This window comes from Emydura macquarii, unplaced genomic scaffold (assembly GCF_026122565.2).
Source record: "Emydura macquarii macquarii isolate MOO-44397 ecotype Brisbane River unplaced genomic scaffold, CSIRO-AGI_Emac_v2 contig_1253, whole genome shotgun sequence".
NCBI classification, from domain to species: domain Eukaryota; kingdom Metazoa; phylum Chordata; order Testudines; family Chelidae; genus Emydura; species Emydura macquarii.
Genome location: NW_027131390.1, coordinates 79,057,225 through 79,076,825, shown reverse-complemented (window position 1 = coordinate 79,076,825; position 19,601 = coordinate 79,057,225). Strand labels below are relative to the sequence as shown.

The 19,601-nt window shown below is 40.2% G+C and overlaps 1 protein-coding gene across 1 annotated transcript in view; it reads right to left on the bottom strand.

The window, feature by feature from the left end:
- The window catches only part of SLC38A11 (solute carrier family 38 member 11), a 43,165-nt gene that overhangs the window by 7,189 nt on the left and 16,375 nt on the right, over positions 1-19,601 (bottom strand). The window contains exons 8-9 of the mRNA XM_067549878.1: positions 3,984-4,054; positions 3,023-3,184 (exon numbers count right to left, since the gene is read on the bottom strand). Of these exons, the coding sequence (XP_067405979.1) occupies positions 3,023-3,184; positions 3,984-4,054 (233 nt within the window). The remainder of the gene's footprint in view (positions 1-3,022; positions 3,185-3,983; positions 4,055-19,601) is intronic.

Below are 19,601 nucleotides of genomic sequence, written 5' to 3'. Positions count from 1 at the left end.
TAGAGACCCACATTTCCTGTGTATCATATTACAGGATCTAATCATAGCTGCACCACTATACTGGGGGATTTCAAAGATGCATTGACCTTCAAAGCCTTTTGTAAATATATGGATTATTAACTAGCAATTCCTTTTGCATCAGCTTACTAAAGTACTGCTGTACAATTCAGATAAACATCTTGCCTAGTTATTATAGCAAAGGTCCTGGAGAAAGGTGACCATGGAATCTAGTTTGGGCTGAACGACTAACTCATCATGGAACATGAACAAATCTTAAGACTATAACTAAATGGCATAAATGTCTTTTCCACCTCTGATTTCCATTATACTGCATATGACTTGCTACTTTTAGGAGTCCAGTGGAGCTCAAGAAATAACCAGATTCATTCTGGAGAAAGAAGAGAGCCAGGGAACTGGTAAAAAAAGATGGAAGGTGGAATGAGTTCGTCTATAATATTATTTTCCTGGTCCTGAAATATTTTTTAGTCATTCTATAGGCAGCTAGTCCAGCTAGAAAGCTGGGTGTGAGCAGCAGTAAGTTGCTTTCCCGGATAAACAAACTGGGTGTGTGTGTGTGTGAAAATCCCCTACTCTGAGTTCATCTAAATGCTGCTGTCTGCCTCAAAAAGATGAGGCTGACAAACCTTCTCCTACAACTTTAAACTGGACCATGAAGGAAACAACTGTAGAAATTTATCTAAAAATATGTTTGGCAGACCTGAGAAACGATGATGCATTTAACAAATTTCTTCCTCCCTTAACACTCACCTCCCTCTTCCTGCTCCTTCACAAAGCGAGAGCAAAATCTGTTACAAAGACAGCAAGAAGCATATGGTGCATTTCTGAAATACATAATCAAGGCTGCAGTTTCAAAGAAAGTATGTACCTGAGTTGTGCATATGAAATTTTATCCTCGTTTTGATAGAGGATCCTCAAGTCAAAAAACCTTATGGTTTTAGGAATACTAGACAGAGAGTTGCCTCCACCCCACCAACTTTTCCCCTTTCACTCTCTCATAATGTCTCCTCTTTCCGCCCCCCTCATCAGCTTCCCAAATTTCTGTGGAAGAATCGTTCTTGCCAGCCTAGGTGTTTGTCAGTTATACCAGTCAGTTGCAGCCTCGCCACCTGCATTCCAAGGCAATTTCATTCCGAAGGAGTGCAGGTGACAATAGTATCATTGTTCCATTCTGTCAAGATTCTGATGGGCATGTGCGGACAGTAGCTCAGTTAGACACCAGAAGAGCACTGCCAACAGAGGGAGTTGAGGCAATGTGTGGACACTATTTAGGCTTTTATATATTCTCATCATATTCCCATGAACTCTGGCCAGGCCCTAATCCTGGGCAGTGCAGTTTATTTTTGTGCTGTGCTAATCCCATGCAATCCTTCCAACACAGGGAAGCAGTTTTGTGCTAATGTATCTTCTTGACGACAGCTTTCCACCAACAGGGCTCGACTCCACCCGTCTACACCGGTGGTTCTCAATCCGCAGCCTGCTTGCAGCCCAGTCAGCACACAGCTGTGGCCCATGTGACATCCTCAGGACTGTAACTAGGGTGGGGTGGAAAGGGCAGCTGTCCTGAGTGCAGAGTCTGCAGGTGTGTGTGCAAAAATGTAGTGCAGGATCGGGCCCAGTGTCAGCCTGCCACCCCAACCAGATTGGGCATCACAGCATCGGAAGGAGACCAGGGTGCTCAGCACACCCCTCCCCCCCAACATACTCAGCAGAATCACAGGTCCAGTGACCACAGCTTGAGCAGGCTTTGGGGCACTAGGACCACAGTGGTAGGCGGGCAGGGCGGGCTGCCGAGGTAGGAGACCAGCAGGCCTGGTGAGAGGAATGCAGGCTGCGGGGATGGAGGTGCAGGGAGCTGTGGCCACAGGGAGGGACAAACTTTAGGTGGGGAGGGACTAGTGGCTGGGGGTAGTCCCTGGATGGGGGCTAGCAGGCTGGAGGCAGTTGTTGGGGGGAGTTCTGGAGAGCAGTCTCTGGAGGCAGTTGTTGGGGGGAGTTCTGGAGAGCAGTCCCTGGAGGGCAGTATCTGGGTGGGGGACTGAGTTCAGGAGGGGGCATTCGGGGGGAAGGGTCATTTTGCAGGGCTGAGTTCTGGAGAGCAGTCCCTGGAGGCAGTTGTTGGGGGGAGTTCTGGAGAGCAGTCCCTGGAGTCCCTGGAGAGCAGTCCCTGGAGGGCAGTATCTGGGTGGGGGACTGAGTTCAGGAGGGGGCATTCGGGGGGAAGGGTCATTCTGCAGGGCAGGCACATGTGCCAGTCCAGATAGTGGGGGTGCAGTCCCAGGAGGGGCTGAGAGATAGAGAGAATTCCCTGGCTGGAGGGGCAGTCCCTGAGTGGGAGAAATGGGTGCATAGAGGGCAGTCCCTGGATGGAAGGGCACCCCATACAAGGCAGGGCTCCCATCTTTGCAGGCAGGCTCTGCAGCCACGCTTTCCAGGTGCTCAACCCAGCCATGCCACCAGCAGCAGCATGGAAGTGAGTGGCAATAAACCATGCCAGGCCACCCTTACAATAAATTAATTAATTTTAACAGTTAATGTATTGACTTATTTTGCTAATTTATAATGCTTTTGGTAGACATTTGCCAGCGTTGAAATGAAAGGTTCTATATTGATTAGAATTGTACTGCTGTCATATAACAAATACTAAACCGTATGTTTTTTGTAGATGTGCAGGTAGTACGTATATTGTGTGGATGTGGCCCACATAACACAGAGAGCTGCATATGCAGCCCACACTGGTAAATAGGTTGAGAACCACTGGTCTACAGCATCTTCCATAAACATAGACCTTGGGCTGGCTTTCACCCCACTCCCATATCTTGACTACTAGGTAAGAAGGATAAATCCCAGATACTCCTGTTCAAGTACACATAAAAGGACAATAATCAGCTTGGCATTTCCTTTTCTCTCCATTCCACAGGGAGTTAACCAAACTCAAACAAAAAGGGAGGAAAGTGTCAGAAGGCCAAGATAAGCATTAAAATGGATGTGTAGAGTATCTTACCTTCCGTGTGTCCAGTAAATGTCACATATCCACATGCAGCGAACACCACACTGATAATCAGAGCGAGTGAGACGGACACATGAGTGATGCGAGACCAGTTACTCAGAGTGGGTTCTTTCAAAGAGCCATAGATTAAAAAGCTGTTATGATGGCAAACGAATGCTGAAACACACATGGCAATTAAAAAAAATCCATACATTAAAAATAAATATTTTGCACCATACTAAGCTTGTGGACTCCATGGCAGTGGAAATATAGCACAGTTTAAATCCATCCATTAGTACATAAGGTGCAGCAAACATCAAATGGTTTTACATTTTGGATATTTATCTCATTCTACGTGGGTCTCCATGTTCCACTCAGCTCATATGATTCTGATTTCTCATCTCTTGCAATGCCACCTGGTCCTCTCCAGCCAACCACAGACACAGCTTCCTGCTCTCTCTTTCATTTCAATCTCCAGTGCCTCCTGCTGCTCCCTTCAGGTTTACACCAGGATTCAGAAGAACTACTGAGATTTCTGAAGCACCTACACTGCCACTTGATGCATTCTAGAGCTTCTCTGTGTTGCAGAATTTACAGATGTTCGGTCCAGATTTGTGACATTTCCCACTCTGGGACTTCCCATGACAGGCATGTTTGCAGTAAAAAGCAATAGGGAGACCTCAGAGCACCAGCACACTAGAGCCGACAGAAGGATATCAGAACAGTGAGAGTAGACGTTAGAGTGGGGACTATGCACATAAGAGAAGATTTATACAAACTTGAATAAAGATTCAATTTTGGCTAATGGAAAAGATTAAGGCCAGCTCTAATTCTGCCTAAACCAGCTTAACACTAATGTAAAAACTTTAAAGGAAAATGCATATGTCACACAGGTCCAGATGTAAAGTAAAATTTTTTCACCATTAGGGCTGACTGCAGATGGGGAAGAAATGTGCAGACACACACATACACTTACCAAATGACATCACCCCAATGGCTTGTACTGCATTAGACTTTGCAAATACCCAGGCATTCTCTGTTCTAGGTCTAAAACAGAAATTTGTTTTAATAGACTGCACCCTTTAGGTGCTTGATGATTAGAATTATTTTATACTACTACATTTAACACAATAAGACTAGTCAGACCCCTCTAAAAAGGACTCCTCTGCACATTAGATCATGATTCTTTCGTAATAAAATGCCCATCATGCAGAGATCTCTGTTTTTTTCCCTTGTATTTATAAAAGTATCATTTCTGGGAGTGCTTTTTGTGGCAATGATTTGCCAGTACCATTTAATGAGCAGTTCTGGTATCAATTTTTTTTTTTTTTTTAAGATTACCACATCCAAAGAAGTGGCACATCTGGAAATGGCAATCAGGACAGTGAAGGCCATGATGCTGACCCCATCTGGGTCAAGTTAGCCAAATAACCCCATAGGTCTCTACTCTGAATACTAAGAAGTAAATTCTTCCTCTGGATCTGCGTGTGTAGATCTCAAGCATTTCAATGGGAGCTCCACATTTGTTCCTAGGGCTTTAAACCAAGTGGGACAAATTCTGCCCTCATTCACATTTATGCAACCCCGCAGCCCCAAATAGGTCCGTTCTTTAGGAACGATATTCACCCTCGTGGGGAAGATCTTGCACATGTCCAGAGCCCTGTGATAAGAAACAAATTTAAGGAAGTAAAACTAGAACAATCTTGCATGTGGAGGACTTTAGGGTATGATAAGGAAGGGGCCATAGGATTCCGTATTACACGGATCCAATGACTATCAACCCCCACACGTTGTGTGGAAGAACTGCAGTGACTATATGCTAAAGCAGCAGCAAACTGGGACAAAGGAGAACTGCTGTAGTCCTGAGCCCTGGTTGTAGGTTGGTAGATTTTGGTGGGTTTCACCCCCTCGTATGTACCCTCCCCTGACTTTACTCAGGTTTTATTCAGAGGAAGTAAACTTCATTCCAATAGCTTTTCTATACAGAAGATTTTTCCAGTTATACTTACATAATTATGCTAGCATAGTCAAACAGCAAGAACTATACTGGTATAACTTCCCATGTGGACACTCTTATTCTGGAATGAGTACCTTTTTTTTCAGTTTACCTTGAACTGCTTCCAAGGCAACATAAGCTAAACCAAAAAAATTAAAAATAAATAAAATAAAAAAATACACTCTTTTATTCTGGTAGAAGGATCTGCACAGGGAGTTATACTGGAAGAACTATAGCAGTTTAACTTTATGAATAAGTCCCTGTGTAGGCAAGCCCTAAGTGTACGTACTGAAATAATCAATGGTTAAACGGAACAGTTTGTATGAGAGGGGACTCAAAGAGCTTTTGCTTGTTTAGCCTAACCAAAAGAAGGTTGAGGGGAAATATGATTGCTCTCTATAAGTACATCAGAGGGACAAATACCAGGGAGGGAGAGGAATTATTTAAGTTCAGTGCCAATGTAGACAAGAACAAATTGATATAAACTGGCCATCGGGAAGTTTAGATTTGAAATTAGATGTAGGTTTCTAACCATCAGAGGAGTGGAGTTCTGGAACAGCCTTCCAAGGGGAGCAGTGGGGGCAAAAAACCTAGCTGGTTTCAAAACTGAGTTTGATAAATTTATGGAAAGAATGGTATACTGGGACAACCTAATTTGGCAATTAACTGATCTTTGACTACTAGTGGTAAATATGCCTAGCGGCCCGTAATGGGACGTTTGATGGCGTGGGTTCTGAGTTACTACAGAGAATTCTTTCTTGGATGTCTGGCTGGTGAGTCTTGCCCACATGCTCAGGGTTTAGCTAATTGCTATATTTGGGGCCGGGAAGGAATTTTTCCCCGGGGCAGACTGGCATAGGCCCTGGGGTTTTTTTTTTGCCTTCCTCTGTAGCACATGGCATGGGTCACTTGCTGGTGGATTGACTGTACCTTGAAGTCTTTAAACCATGATTTGAGGACTTCAGTAACTCAGTCATAGGATAGAGGTCTATTACAGGAGTGGGTGGGTGAGGTTCTGTGGCCTGCGTTGTGCAGGAGGTCAGACTAGATGATCATATTGGTCCCTTCTGACATTAAAGTCTATGATTCTAAATCAGATCCAGAGTTTGATACATAAAATTCCATCCTGCAAAACAAATTAAGACACTCCCATACATGTTGATGTACATTCTGGGGAAACAGAGGAGTAAGAACACCTTTTTTCTAAACTGCAAACTGTTCACGTTCCAGATGGATGCCAGCTGAGCATTTCTTTTAGAGAAGTTCTACAGAACAGACGAAATGGCATTACAGCGGAGAATACTGCCATACAGCCAGCGGCTGCTAATTTTGCTTGTTTCTATTTCCACTTCCTTTTTAGAGGAAGCTGCTGCCACCTGCTGCCTCAGCTGCAGTACTCTTGCTTCAATGAAAAACAGCATGTCACAATCATTACACCACCTCTGTCTCTCTCTCCACCTCTTTGTTACTAAATCAGCTCTTTCAAGCAGCACTTTCCTTGTAGATGTTACTTTAGATGTTATTGCTGCCAAACTTTTAAACCCTTTCAAAACAGGTTATTTAATTTCTTTTTGTTCATTCTCTCACCCCATTCACTATCTTCCCATTTCTTGAGAGGTGTCGTGCTTTCCCTAAGAACAGATTTTAATAACGGCTACAACCTGATTATTCCAGCCTCCATATAGAAAAATGTGGGGGTTGTTTTATAAATTATGTTCCTTTACTATTCAATTCCTATCAGCCAAATAGTAAAACTTCATTTCCAGCTTAGAAATATCCAGCTGCATACTTGGCCAATTCAGAAATGTATCCCTATTCATGACAGCACTTAAACTGATGCTTAACTATGAAGTGAAAGGGATTTACGCATCTGCTTAACAGTAAGTACATGCTGAAGTGCTGTTCTATTCAAAAGCTATATACATATTTTATTAACACTGGGTCTAACTGAGTTCTTGATTCAGAGGGACAGCGTACTGTCTTGATTATAGTAATGTCTTTTTGTTTTTTTAAAGGATTTCAGGTTATGTTTTCAGCTGAGAACTGGGAAGGAGAAGAACAAATGGGGTTGCGGGAGAAAGAGGAAAAAAAAAAGTTTCAAAGAAGAAGAGGCTAAGCATATTCTAGCTTTATATATCGTAGTATATATTACCTTGTTTGGGAAAATCTCTCCCAGTTTTACTACTAGCTGTTCTGAGTGCGGTGAGAAAACATAGTAGCAAAAGAACCAGTGGTCTATCTACATTTGTGCTTCCACCACAGCTGATAAAGAAATGGCAAGATGTTAGCCTGAGGCAGACATAACCTCAGTGAGCAATCTAGTATAAAAATAAGGAAATAGTATACATAAGAGACATAAAGAGATGGCTTTGAAATGCAGACACACAAATGTATTTATTGATATGAGTAGTAGCGGTACTGGATTCTGAGGCTTCCATAACTACCTCAGATTTGTGACCAAATTTCCTTCCACTGTGTTGCAAATATGACTGGAACACTGACTAGTCCAAGCAAAATTCCTATGCAGGGGCTAGGGTTCTGCACTACTCCCATCTTTGCTTAAGGAAAGGCCTGGACCTAGAGACGCTAGAACTAGGGCTGCAGCCGCATCCCGTGGCATGAAGTAATTTCCATCATATACAGGATTTAAAGTTTTGTTCAATGGCGTTCAGAATCTTCACTATAAAAACTGTTCCAATGCCACTGACTAGAACTGCCAAGAAGTTGGGGCTGGCCTCAGCTGGGCAGGGTTTGAGAAGGGGACAATCTGGCCCTGTGCCAAAAGAGCTAGGCACCTGAGGGATTCAGCAAGGGTCCACTGCAGCTGCTACTCCACATTCTCTGAAGGCACAGCAAGTGCAGCTCCCCCACAGGCAGCTGTATCATTGCTTACACTAAGACACTGATTTTATGATTTTCTTTGCAATCAGAAAGGCTAAAGGGGAAAAAATAACTTAGATCCTCAGAAATTGATACTGTTGGGCAGACTTGCCCAGGAAAGCTTCCAACATGCCCTGGCCAAGTGGGATTTTGCAAAACTCATCTACATGAAGAATGTGCGCATAGACTATATGAATGGACAGAATATGCACTGGCTAAGAGACTAACCACAATTCTTTACCAATTCCACAGTACTTTCAAACGCCATGCCATCCAAATTTAGACTGATTAAAAAACAAACCCTACACTCCTCTTAAGTAAATGGAATGCCTTATTAAAATTCATACTGTGATATTCTGAGAGACCAAACTGAATCTAAACCCATAAAAAAAATAAGGGTCATCTACCAGGGTTACAATATGAAGTGTATCAAACGTAGCTCCGTAGAAGACAGAAAATACAATGTGTAGGCAGGAGTGCCTCGATATTTCCTAGTCTCCTCTACTGCAAAAGTCCCATTCACCCCACACAAGAACAAGAGGTATTGAATGCACTGGAAATGGTTTAATTCTGCTGCTGAGGGAGCAGAATGTGAGGAGCTCAATGGGCCTGTGTACTCTGCAAATCACAGAGCACAGCCCTCCTGGAGTTGCCTCAAGCCCAGTAGGAAAGGATATTTTAAGGGTGAGGTGGGAGCAGTGGTGGGGGCAAGGCAATGTGGATGGGGTCTATAGGGATCTGCCAGGCCTTTATCCTGACAGCACTACCTGGTTCTGAAGCTGCCATAGATTTCCAACCAATTCCCACTTCTCTAAAGATCACTGCTGCACACAATTTGTCTGCCCAGGCTGTGAGCAGGCTCAAGAATTTGGCCATAAATCTGAAAGCAGAAAGTGTCTGGTTGATAATTCATTAACCTTTGTTCACTAGTGAGCAAGTTTACAGTTGAATTGTTGTCAACTCTTGTGATTTTATCACAAGTCACACACTATTTTGTTTTTGCCTTAAAGCCCCAGCTCTTGGAATCAGGTGATTACATGAAAATAAAATCTTTCATAAAAAAGAAAAGGTTTCTAGCCTTCATGGGTGCAGAGAAAAATCTTGAAAACCATAAAACTGATATAATTCAGGGTCTATATTAAGATCATGCTTGTAAAAAAGAATATTGTGAGACCGAAAAAAAAAATCAATGAGCCAAAATTGTTGTCAGAAAACAGGCTTAATTGATGGACAAAATCCATGAGGCTCACCCACTACTCCTTTTTTTTTTTTTTTAAAGCATCAAAAAGGAGGAAACTTAGGAAGAAAAATGGTCTACTAGAGCAAGCTTCATCCTCATGGCTGCCACCTCTGTCATCTCCTGAGACCCCAGGTCTTTGTCATCCTGATCCTTAGAGATGTCTTGACAAGACTGGGCCAGAGAGAGGAACCCAGATGACATCATCAGCTCTACTGGCTCCAGCTGAATCCCACACACCATCTCTCTCTTCCCTCCCACCCCTCTCCCATGTGTCCTTTTCCTTTCCCACCTTATTTCTTTTCTTTCCACTCTCTCTCCTTTTGCCTTCTGCTTAATAAAAGTCTGCCTTAGCTAGCCAAGACTGCATATTCCGCAATACTGCTGTAAGCCTGTGATCAGAAAGGCAGCTAAAAGCAATGCCCTGTAACATCCTGATGCTTGTACAAGTTTGCCAGGTCTCTCAGTAGCTGATAAGGCTGTGTGTCGTGCCCATGTTTTTCCAGCAATCAGATGGCAATTGAAAGTCAATATCAGAGACAGAAGCTGCATTTTCTATCTTTGCTGTTCTTCTCTCCTTTCTTGCGGGTGTTCAGGCCCCTGACAGGAGGGCAAAGGGGGTAATTGCCTACGTGTCTGGCAATTTAAAAGGGCCTGAGCCTCTCCTGTCCATGGCCCTGCCCACACTCCAGGTCCCGCCCAGCCCTACCACTCTCTGTATCACTCCTTCCCCCACTCCTTTCTGCCATTGCTTTTGTCCCTCTTCTTGTCCCCCCAGTTGGCCACCCATCACATCCCTCCCCCCCCCCAGCAGCTATCACTCGCTGCCTGTGAGAGGAGAAGTGTGGAAGAGAAGAGGGGGACTGAGTGGGGGGGACACAGCAGTGAGCGGGCAAAGGGGTGAGGCCTGAGGTGGAGCAGGGATGGATTGTGGGCGGGGCCATGGGAGGAAGAGTCGGGACAGGACTGTTTTGCCTGGGGCCTGGAATTGCTGTTGGTGGACCTGTGTGTGTTCATCTTGTTTTTCCCTTTAGGAAATGGAATCAGACTTAAATAGCAGGAGCAGTGCCAGCCCATATCAACTAAAAACTTTTTTCCCTAGAAAGGACATTTATTACCATAGTTAATACCATCTAAGACATTGTCAAGCAAGGGTTTTTTTCCTTCTAAAACCTCTCTCCAGGTAAAAGGGAAAAGGAACAAGGGCTGTTATTAAAATGAAAACTTTATTTAATACTTTACAATGCAAATGCTTTAACTGTTTTTCCTTTTTTTCCTGTATCTTTAATAAAGAGTTAAAAGGATTTTTAATGGTGTGTTTGGTCTCTATATGCCAAACCCCAAATCTTGTTAAAAACTGTTTAATGTTGAACAGAGACAGGGTTTGTTAATACCTTTAACTCTTCGGGTCCCTTTATTCCATCTAAATAAATAAACCACCACATCACAGAACTACGACACTATTTAGCATGATTGGTTCTCTCTGAAAAGAAGAAAAATTCAGGACCTTAACTTCAGTAGCGTTTCAGGTCAGGATGAGGTATATTAAAGGTAAGTTAGGAGTAAGGTTACTTAGAACATAGCTGCTCTATGCCTTGCCATCAGATACACATTCATAAATAATAAACAAAGAAAAAAAAATCACAAAATGTATCAACTATTTAAAAACAGCCACCACAACTGAAGCTAAGATACATCAATTAAAGCCAAGCTATTGAAAAATTAATGCCTACATTCTGTCTAAATGCATGCCTTAGTGATGGGGAGAAAAGCAAATGAGGCTTTTGTTGGCCTCTATTTTCTTTACTGATATACGTATATATGTTAATTTAAGAAAGTTTTGAGTTGAAAGTTTTAAGAAAGTTGAGTTTAAAATTCTTTTTCCAAAAACTAAATCAGTTTAATCCTTTGTTTAACACTGACAATTTCAAATCAGTGACACCAGGGATTACATTAGACATAACTATTTATAGCTTGTCAGTTTACCAAATATGGTATATTTATTAAAGCACTCTAACATCCAAATTTATGAAACAGAAATAGATTAACAATATTTAAAATTAAACCACCACAGTATTATAGCAATTCAGTTCTATTACCACTAGAGGTCAGATTTTTTTCACAGATATGGAGAAAACTAATTTATATTATTCTTTGACAGAATTGTGTACCCAAAAAGAATTTGTGAAATCTTTCTAACCAAGAATTATGATCCTAAAACCTTTTCCAATATAATATTAAGTACAGGTTATGACAGACTGACAATTTCCTGCAAAATTCTCAATGAACTTTATTGACTTAGGGTACACTGTATTGAATTGGGTTAATACATTTGGGGTTTATTTGTATTAAAAATGCAAGTGTGTATGTATTGTTGCAGAATTGTATGCATTTCCATAGGAATGGTAAATAGGAGAACTTCAGTGAGTGAGTAGGCAAATTCACACAGGTTTTAATATCTGCAGAGAAACTACCCCCTTGGAAAAGTCCACATGTACTAGCTCAAACTGGATTCTCTATGGACAAACAGACTAAGCAAGAAGTTTTGGATAAATAGCCTGGTTTTGAACTGGGTCCGGGTTTTCTTCCTGGTTCAGCAAAATGGATAGGATCCTTGGTCACAGTCCTTAGGGTAGCGTTGGAGGGTCTGGGTGCTTGTTCTGAGCTAAAGCTGTGATGAACTGGTAATCACAAGGAATAAACTTTGGGTGAGAGTTGGAAGGACTTGTTCCTGTCAGAATCCATGTCAGGGTTGGGTTTAACTCTGATAAACTTATTAACATGTGTAGGTTCTTTTATTGTTTTTAATATATTTTCTCTGTAAATACTTTTTACCTTAAGAATACGGTAGGCTTGCATAGGAAGTGCTATGTGGTACTTTATAACTGTAGCAATTCACCTTTTAACCATCTCTGAAAAGAAAGTAACCAGGTGTCCTTGGGTAACCTCTTAGTGCTGGGTATAACAGTGAAGGCAGGGAACTGTGCAGCCTGGAAATACCCCATTCAGAAGGGAGAGTGGAGTGGGTCTTTAACCAAGAAAGACAACAGCAGGGGCGCTGGAAGCCTGAGAGTGGGTGCCTTTGGTGGACCACTGAGGGGAAATACAGGTGCCGTTGCCCTGAATTGTGAGACAGGTTATATTTGCATAATATCTTATGAGTTAACTGACCATTTAAAGATACAACTATTGTAAAGCTGAAGCTGATTTGAAAATGGCTGTAAAATGCCTCCATCACCACACACATAACTTTGTACAAAAAGTTGTAAATTAAATGGAGTTTTTACAGCTATGTTATAAACTCCTGTAAATAAGAGTTTAAACCTGAAATGATGGTAGGATTCTGAACTTCAGTTACGGGGTTGTGAACAGATATGTCTAAAGAGTCAATTTTTAGAAAGTAAGAAAACTCAAGAAACTGAATACCTGCTGTTAATAGCTGAACTGTGCATTAATGACATGAAACACTAACTGCTCTAAATGAAACATAACCATCTTGTCTGTGTGTGAGACACCAAACTGTGTTTGACAGTGCTATTCAGGAATAACTCCAGAAAAGAAATAATTAACCCTAACTAACTGTACTTTGGAAGCGCATCCTACTCTACAATCCTAGAGTAAATAACCAAACCTCTTACTACTGGAACAGAACTTCAAAACCAGTTTGCCTCAACTAATTTCTACATAGTATCAATAAAGTGTAATATCACTCATGAAAAATTATATATTATATCCCTTAGTATGCCAAACATTTTCCTTGGCCTGTAAACTAGGAATGGAAAGAACATATCACTCTGGAATGAAGTCAATTTTTCTGTTTTCATTATGATGTCTGTCCCTTATGGGATGCATTCTGCAATCTATTCCTGAACTGGAGTTTAAAAAAAGCAGAAACTAAGCAGCAGTACAAAAACACAGTGAGCTGTATAAGCAAACATTAATTGTGAGGTCTAGTGCACTGGCGGAATGAAAGCCAGGAGCTCAGGAATTCTAATGCCACTTCTGACATTTATTCCCTCTATGTCATTCCGGGATAGAGACCATACAGGCTTTATTAACTTGCATGGAACTTGAAGGGAGGACAGGTTGCAAGAGGGAAGAGTTTGGAAGAGCACCAAGAAGTCAGTCTGTGTGAATAAGGATAGCTGCAATTACAGTGTCTCTGTAAAATAGTTCTTTTGGTAAAGAGCTAGTTTAGTTTTAGAAATGTGGAGTCCGGCATCCAATACATGAAATAGTTTCTGCTCTGGAAGATAGAGTGGAGGGGCTTAAGTGAAAGTTTAAGTGCAAGACTATGGAAGCTAACAGAAACACTAAAGGTAAGGACAATCACAAGGAGAAAAGGCTGGCTGACATCCAGGACAGGAGGGAGGTGGAACATGAAGGATGATAGATGCATGAAAGAAGAGTAGAAGGTGTAAGAAGAGCAGAAAGGAAAAACGTATGGGGGCCATTTAACCTGGATACCTGCAACAAAAATAGAGGATTAAACTGAAAGAAATCTTAAGGGAGGATACTAGTCCAATCAACAATTAAGAGGACACAAATTAAATGAAGCCAACAGTAAAATATAATACAATATAATTCTAATTGCTGACTATAGTGAGGTGTGTGACCTGAGATGTAGGCTTCCCAGATAAAGAAAGTAAGACTGTATTCAGTCTCCAGCATACCAATAAAATATGACAAAATAAATGTGCTGGCTTGTCTAAAGAATGCTGGGGAATTCCCCCTGCTTGTAGTCCAAGAACAGAAAGGCTACCAACGTTGTTGTGGTGGAAGGTGCATCACATAAAGCTCGAGTAAGGCCCAGACAAAATTTGTTTGGTCACAATATGATTGGATTCTTTTTTGTTATTAAACGTTAAAGTCTCCATCACAAAATCCAGTGTGTGTGTGTGTGTGTGTGGGGGGGGGGGGGGGAGGGGGGGGGGGAGGGGGAATCTTTCTGTCTTCAGTGTAATACGCTGTTAAATAGACAGTGAGACTGGCTTTACAGATTATGGAGCAAGCAAGCAAGGTTATCTCTGATCTCAGCCCAGCCACACATAGCAGGTATAAAATGCTCACTGAAATGAAAAAGCATTTATAAAGAGGAACAGAAGTCACACTTTCGTATCAGATGAGCTGTCTGTTTTGTACAAGCAAAAAGACTTCCACCTTCATGAATGGAAGATAGGCGATAAAACTGCTAGTTTAAGGTGCAGGCTGGAAATTATCAAGATAACTCTACTAATGGAGCACCAGACAGCAAATTTAATTCAGGTTTGAATTCTAAATTTATAGACTTAAATTATCAAATTCAGTTTCAGTTCTGAGATAAAACTGTAAAATGAAAGACTGAGGAATGTTAGCTTAATCCAGAGCATAAAACTATTTAAAAAACTATAGCCACTGGATTTATTCTTAGTCAACATTATGAAAGGTAAATTGATAATGCTCAAGTTAGCTTTTACCTTCTTATTGATAGAGGTTTTTCTGACAATCAAAGAAAATAAACAATTAAAATTAAGTGACACCACCTAGAGTTCCGGCTTGGCCCTATTTGAAAATAATTGGCATATTTTCTCACTCTTTTTTAATGAACTCTTCAGCAGTGCTGTAAATATAGAGCATCTTTGTTTTTACTTCTGGATTTCACTATATGTGACAGTTCTTTGGTTATTATATGATTATTAAAGATCACGAGAGCATCACGTTCCGACTTTCATGTTGTTTTCTTGAATATCTGGTCTTTCATCCTTGTGATCAGCTGCCAGATGTGTAATTCTCTCACAGTTATATTTATGTGCAATCTTTAGAAGATGCTTTCAAAGTTTTTGTGGTGATTTATTTATAATGCAGACAAGAACATCATGGTAATCTTTCGAAATCAACACCAAAAATTAAAATGCTCTGTCTTTATAAATGGCATTACCTATTATCCCTTTCCTAACAACATATATTTATAATTTTATTCTTAAATCATGAAATAGCTTTATGTAATATTAATTAATCTGAAGACCACTACATTCTGAAGATGAGATAATCCTAACCCATTGTTATTTTTGAATGTGTTAAAAAATTAACCAGCTACAAACAGGTGGAAGTAAAATGAGGGAGATGAAATCTAATGGTGTTTTTTACTCCACAGCCCTTGCAAATGTAATGAGGCCAAAAACTGTAGGCTGTATACTGGATATTCTTAACAGCTACATCATCAGCTTCAGACCAAAGTGATTATTTATTTATATAGGTGACAGGCAATGAAAGCAAATATGAAAAAAATATATAATGCCTTGACTCTAGTTTTGCTAGAAGGGAAAAAAGTCAAACCAAAACATGTCCTGACACAAATATAAATTCTTTCTGAAGCCTTCCAAAGATAATTTCCCCCTCAGTCCCACCCAATAAAAGCAGATATCTTAATTTTAGATTAAATGAAAATTAACATTAAAGCATGGTTTGGCATTGTTCCCTCAACAATGCCAAATTACTACAAGCCTACCAGAAGAAACTCCCAGGAGAGTTGTATACAACATAAGAAAATTGCATTTGAAATTAAATAAGTGTGGCAAAAAGTCTACTTTAGGTCTGCCTCTTGGCATACTTTGACTGGACCTTCAACACCCGAACAGACCATTTAAAGCTTAGCCTAAACAATGGAGCTTCCATCACTTCCCTGAATGACTATTCCACAATCAAACAGATCTCTACGTAGCTTTTTTCAGATTCTCAGTTATATCACCAATAAAGAAAAATATATTGATTAAATCACAAGCTTTTAGGAATACAAAAAGGATTTAAAAGAAAAATGTTAGATTAAGTTAAAAAGGCCTGCTGAGCTTTTGGACCCCACAAAATACATTAGGGATATTTGGCTTACTTTCTTAGTCTCCTCTCTAAAGGGCAAAGAGAACAGAAAACTCTAAGAACCAAACACAGTTCAGAAGTCCAAGCATCCATCCAAAGACTCTGGTAGTCAGGGAGGCTGCAATGAACTGTCATAAGACAAGAAAGAAAGACTGAAATCCATAGTTGCTGATTTAAAAGCAAGAATATAATATAAATAAAATCTAAAATGGTGATATAGGCAAGCTAGAATGAGGACACAAATGCACTGTTTGTTGAAAATGGCTAAAAAAGTATTTAAAAGACACAGGTTTACTTAACTTGGATCTAATAAACCTCTGTAAACCCAAGGTCTAGTCATGCTAGGAGCTTAGAAAGGTGGAATACTCTCATTCCTTGTACGGGCTTCTGACTCATCTTTATGTAAACTGAGACCAGCTGTACTGACACACTGGTAGCACCATATTGATATCACCACCACTCTTCACTCAAAGTCATTTATTCTGACACCCATCTGTCCAAGTGGTGGATTACTGGATATCTATTCTGCAAGGAGAAACATGTGCCCCATCTCTTAAATGCTACAAGATGAAAAGACTATTCTCATTCACCCCCCTTTAGCAGGTGGGATACTGAAATGGGACTCAAGAGACCAGGGTTCAATTCCAGTTCAGACAGAAAGTTCCTCTGTGATTTTGGGCAAGTCATTTAATGTAGTCTCAGCCACAGATCCCTGACTGTAAAATAGGATATATAGCCCTCATCCACATAGTAAGTACGTAGATGATCTATTTGGATCACAGACCCATCAGGAAGTGGCCTGAAGTTTGAATTTGTCATATAAACAGAATCTTTAAAAGAAAAACCCTGCACTACCACCACTGCAAAAGCTATGCACAAAAAAGCAGCAAAGTCACGGTGTAAGAAGGAAATTAAAACCTGCAGCACTAAAATTAATGTACCTGTTTGCACATGCCATTGCAGAAGCCAAGCATGACTTTGAAAGAGCATGCAATGGAGGGTAGCTGGGAGATTCAGTCAATGGCTGTGCACTGGAGAAAGAACTCCTTATTATAATATAACCTAATGTTAGGGTCAACCCATAAAATAAGTCCAGCCAACCAAGTGGACCAACACAGGCCAGTGGCTTCAGCCAATGGCAGCACACTTTCCTACAAAGACATGTACCATTGGCAAGCACCATTTTTTGGTTTTGTGCAAGCTGAGATAGGAGCAAATTAGTCTCCCTTGTTCCTCTTTAGAATCAATAATTATAGGATTTTTGCCCATTCTAGGCTTAGGGTCAGTCTAAGGCCTAATTTTGCAAACTTTTATATACACAGAGTAGGCCTTACACATGTGGTCCCACTAAAGCCAATAGGACTATTCATTATTTACTTGGTTCATTTGTTATAATAAAAGGATGGGACACATATTAGTTAACTTACATTTGTATTGTTATTGTCTCATTTTATCATTAAGAGAAAAGAGGAGAGAATACTAACTAAAAATTAAAAGAAGGTTTACACAATGAAAGTATTGTTTCATTCTAAATATACAAATTCCAGAAATAAATACCAGGAAAAGGTTTATGAGGCTTCTGGACCAGTTAATCTCTTTATTAAATTAGATTTTGAAAGAAGAAGGGTTTAAAAAAATGAAAATGTGCCTCAAAGAAGCCTCAGAGAGTAATCTACAGTAAAATACCAGAAATCACTAAAAAAAAAATCAACATTGATTTTGTAATTAAAAAGAAAACTGAACCATACTCCATGTTTTACAATACCCTACTATGATGAAGTTACCATAGTAACAAGGTCATCATCAGTAGCCATTATATATTAATTTATTTTTGACAGGGGAATTAGAGATCTCTCTTTCAAACATGCATTTAACAAGCTCTATGAGAAAGCACAGTTTACCAGATCATTCCACTGAAGCAAAACAAGGAAAAAACCACAGTTCTGAATGGATCATCTTTGATTGATTGTGCACACGTACATTTGTCACATTTTCAGAAACAAGACTGTCTTTCTAGCTACTCTGCCAACATAAAAAAAAATATACTTTATGATTGGCCCAATTATCGGAAAGTGATCAAACAAGACAAATAAATGGTTATGTGCAGCAGTGTTCAAACAGTCATACTAACACCTCTATGGTGTAAGAAGCTATTTCACATACAAACACTGAAAATACTGCACAAACAAACCCAATGGATAAAAAATTAAGTATATTTTCAGATAAAGTCTGTTTTCTTTACTAAAGGAATTTCATATATGACTAAGGACACCATTCACTTAATGGATAAAACAGATGTTTTGGGTCATGAAGGAGGAGCATTAGATCCACAAACACCTTGCTGTAGCAGAATTACAAAAATGATTACCACTGCAAATGCATACAATGAATCATCTGGAACGTTGCAACACCAAGTATTACTCAAAGTACAGTGAAAAGTGCTGGACTACAATTTCCTCATTTGGCTGAGAGCGATGGGATAGTGTTTTTATTTACTGTACAGTTTAACTTTTTTGTTTTCCCTTAGTTGTTTTCCAGTTCTGAAATTTGAAATAACTGTTTTAATGAACAGTGAAATGTCAATATTAATTACATTAATTATATTCAGAGTCTACATTAGCTTTTATTTAACATCAGTTCCAATTTAACTGTCCCCTATGTGAAAAACAGTTAGACATGACATTTCAAGGACAGAAAAATTCATCTACTCTCAGAATCATCATTTCTGAAAATACTGTCTTCTAAGGACAGAATGAGATGGAATAAAATATCATCTGAGAGACAGTATCCAAAAGCAACATGTCCTTATGGTTCAGTAGATTTAATGTAATAATTTTAAATCGCTACATATTAATCCAGAAAATATGCAAAACAGCATTACGGGCCTCATGTAACACAAATATGAGCAAGAATGAAGAATGTTAAGACAAACACCATCCTCAATCCATACCACTTTGAACCAGATTGGGCCATTAAAACACTAGCTCACTTTTGTACTCATGCGCCATTCCAGGAGGAAATCTGGGAGCAATTGTGCTTTACGAGCCACGATCTCTCTGCTAACACTCCACCATGCAGTGGCAGTGTGCTTCCTCCTCAATTCTCTTGCTTCCCCTTTGGAGTGATTCACACACCCAGATGCTGAGCTGAAGCAGGTCCCCCCTTTGCTCTTCTAAGCAAACGACTGCTATTGTAAATGGTCCCTTGCCCAGGAAATGCAAGAAAAAGAATGTCCCCTGCTTGAACCAGGCACAATCTACCTTTTCGTCTATGGAAACTGCTGCAATAAAATAGTGGACAATCTTGCATGCCTTATATAAAATGCTCTAATCCTAGGAGAGAGCTGCTCAATGTAGGTGAGTTAGGGATGAGATTTCAGCCATTATTTGAATTCTTCTTTGATAGTTTACTCAGAACATCACATATGTGGCTGCATCCCTTCTGTTTGCCTACATCACACAAGTTCTAATCTCAATAGAACTGAATGGCAGGTTTAGAACAACTTTTCCTTTTGATATTAATAAAATGTATGAGTTCCAGAGGTGTAGCCATGTTAGTCTGTATTCAGCAAAAAGGTGCCACAGAATTCTCGCTGTTTTAGTAAAAAGTATGTTACTTCCAATTCCCAA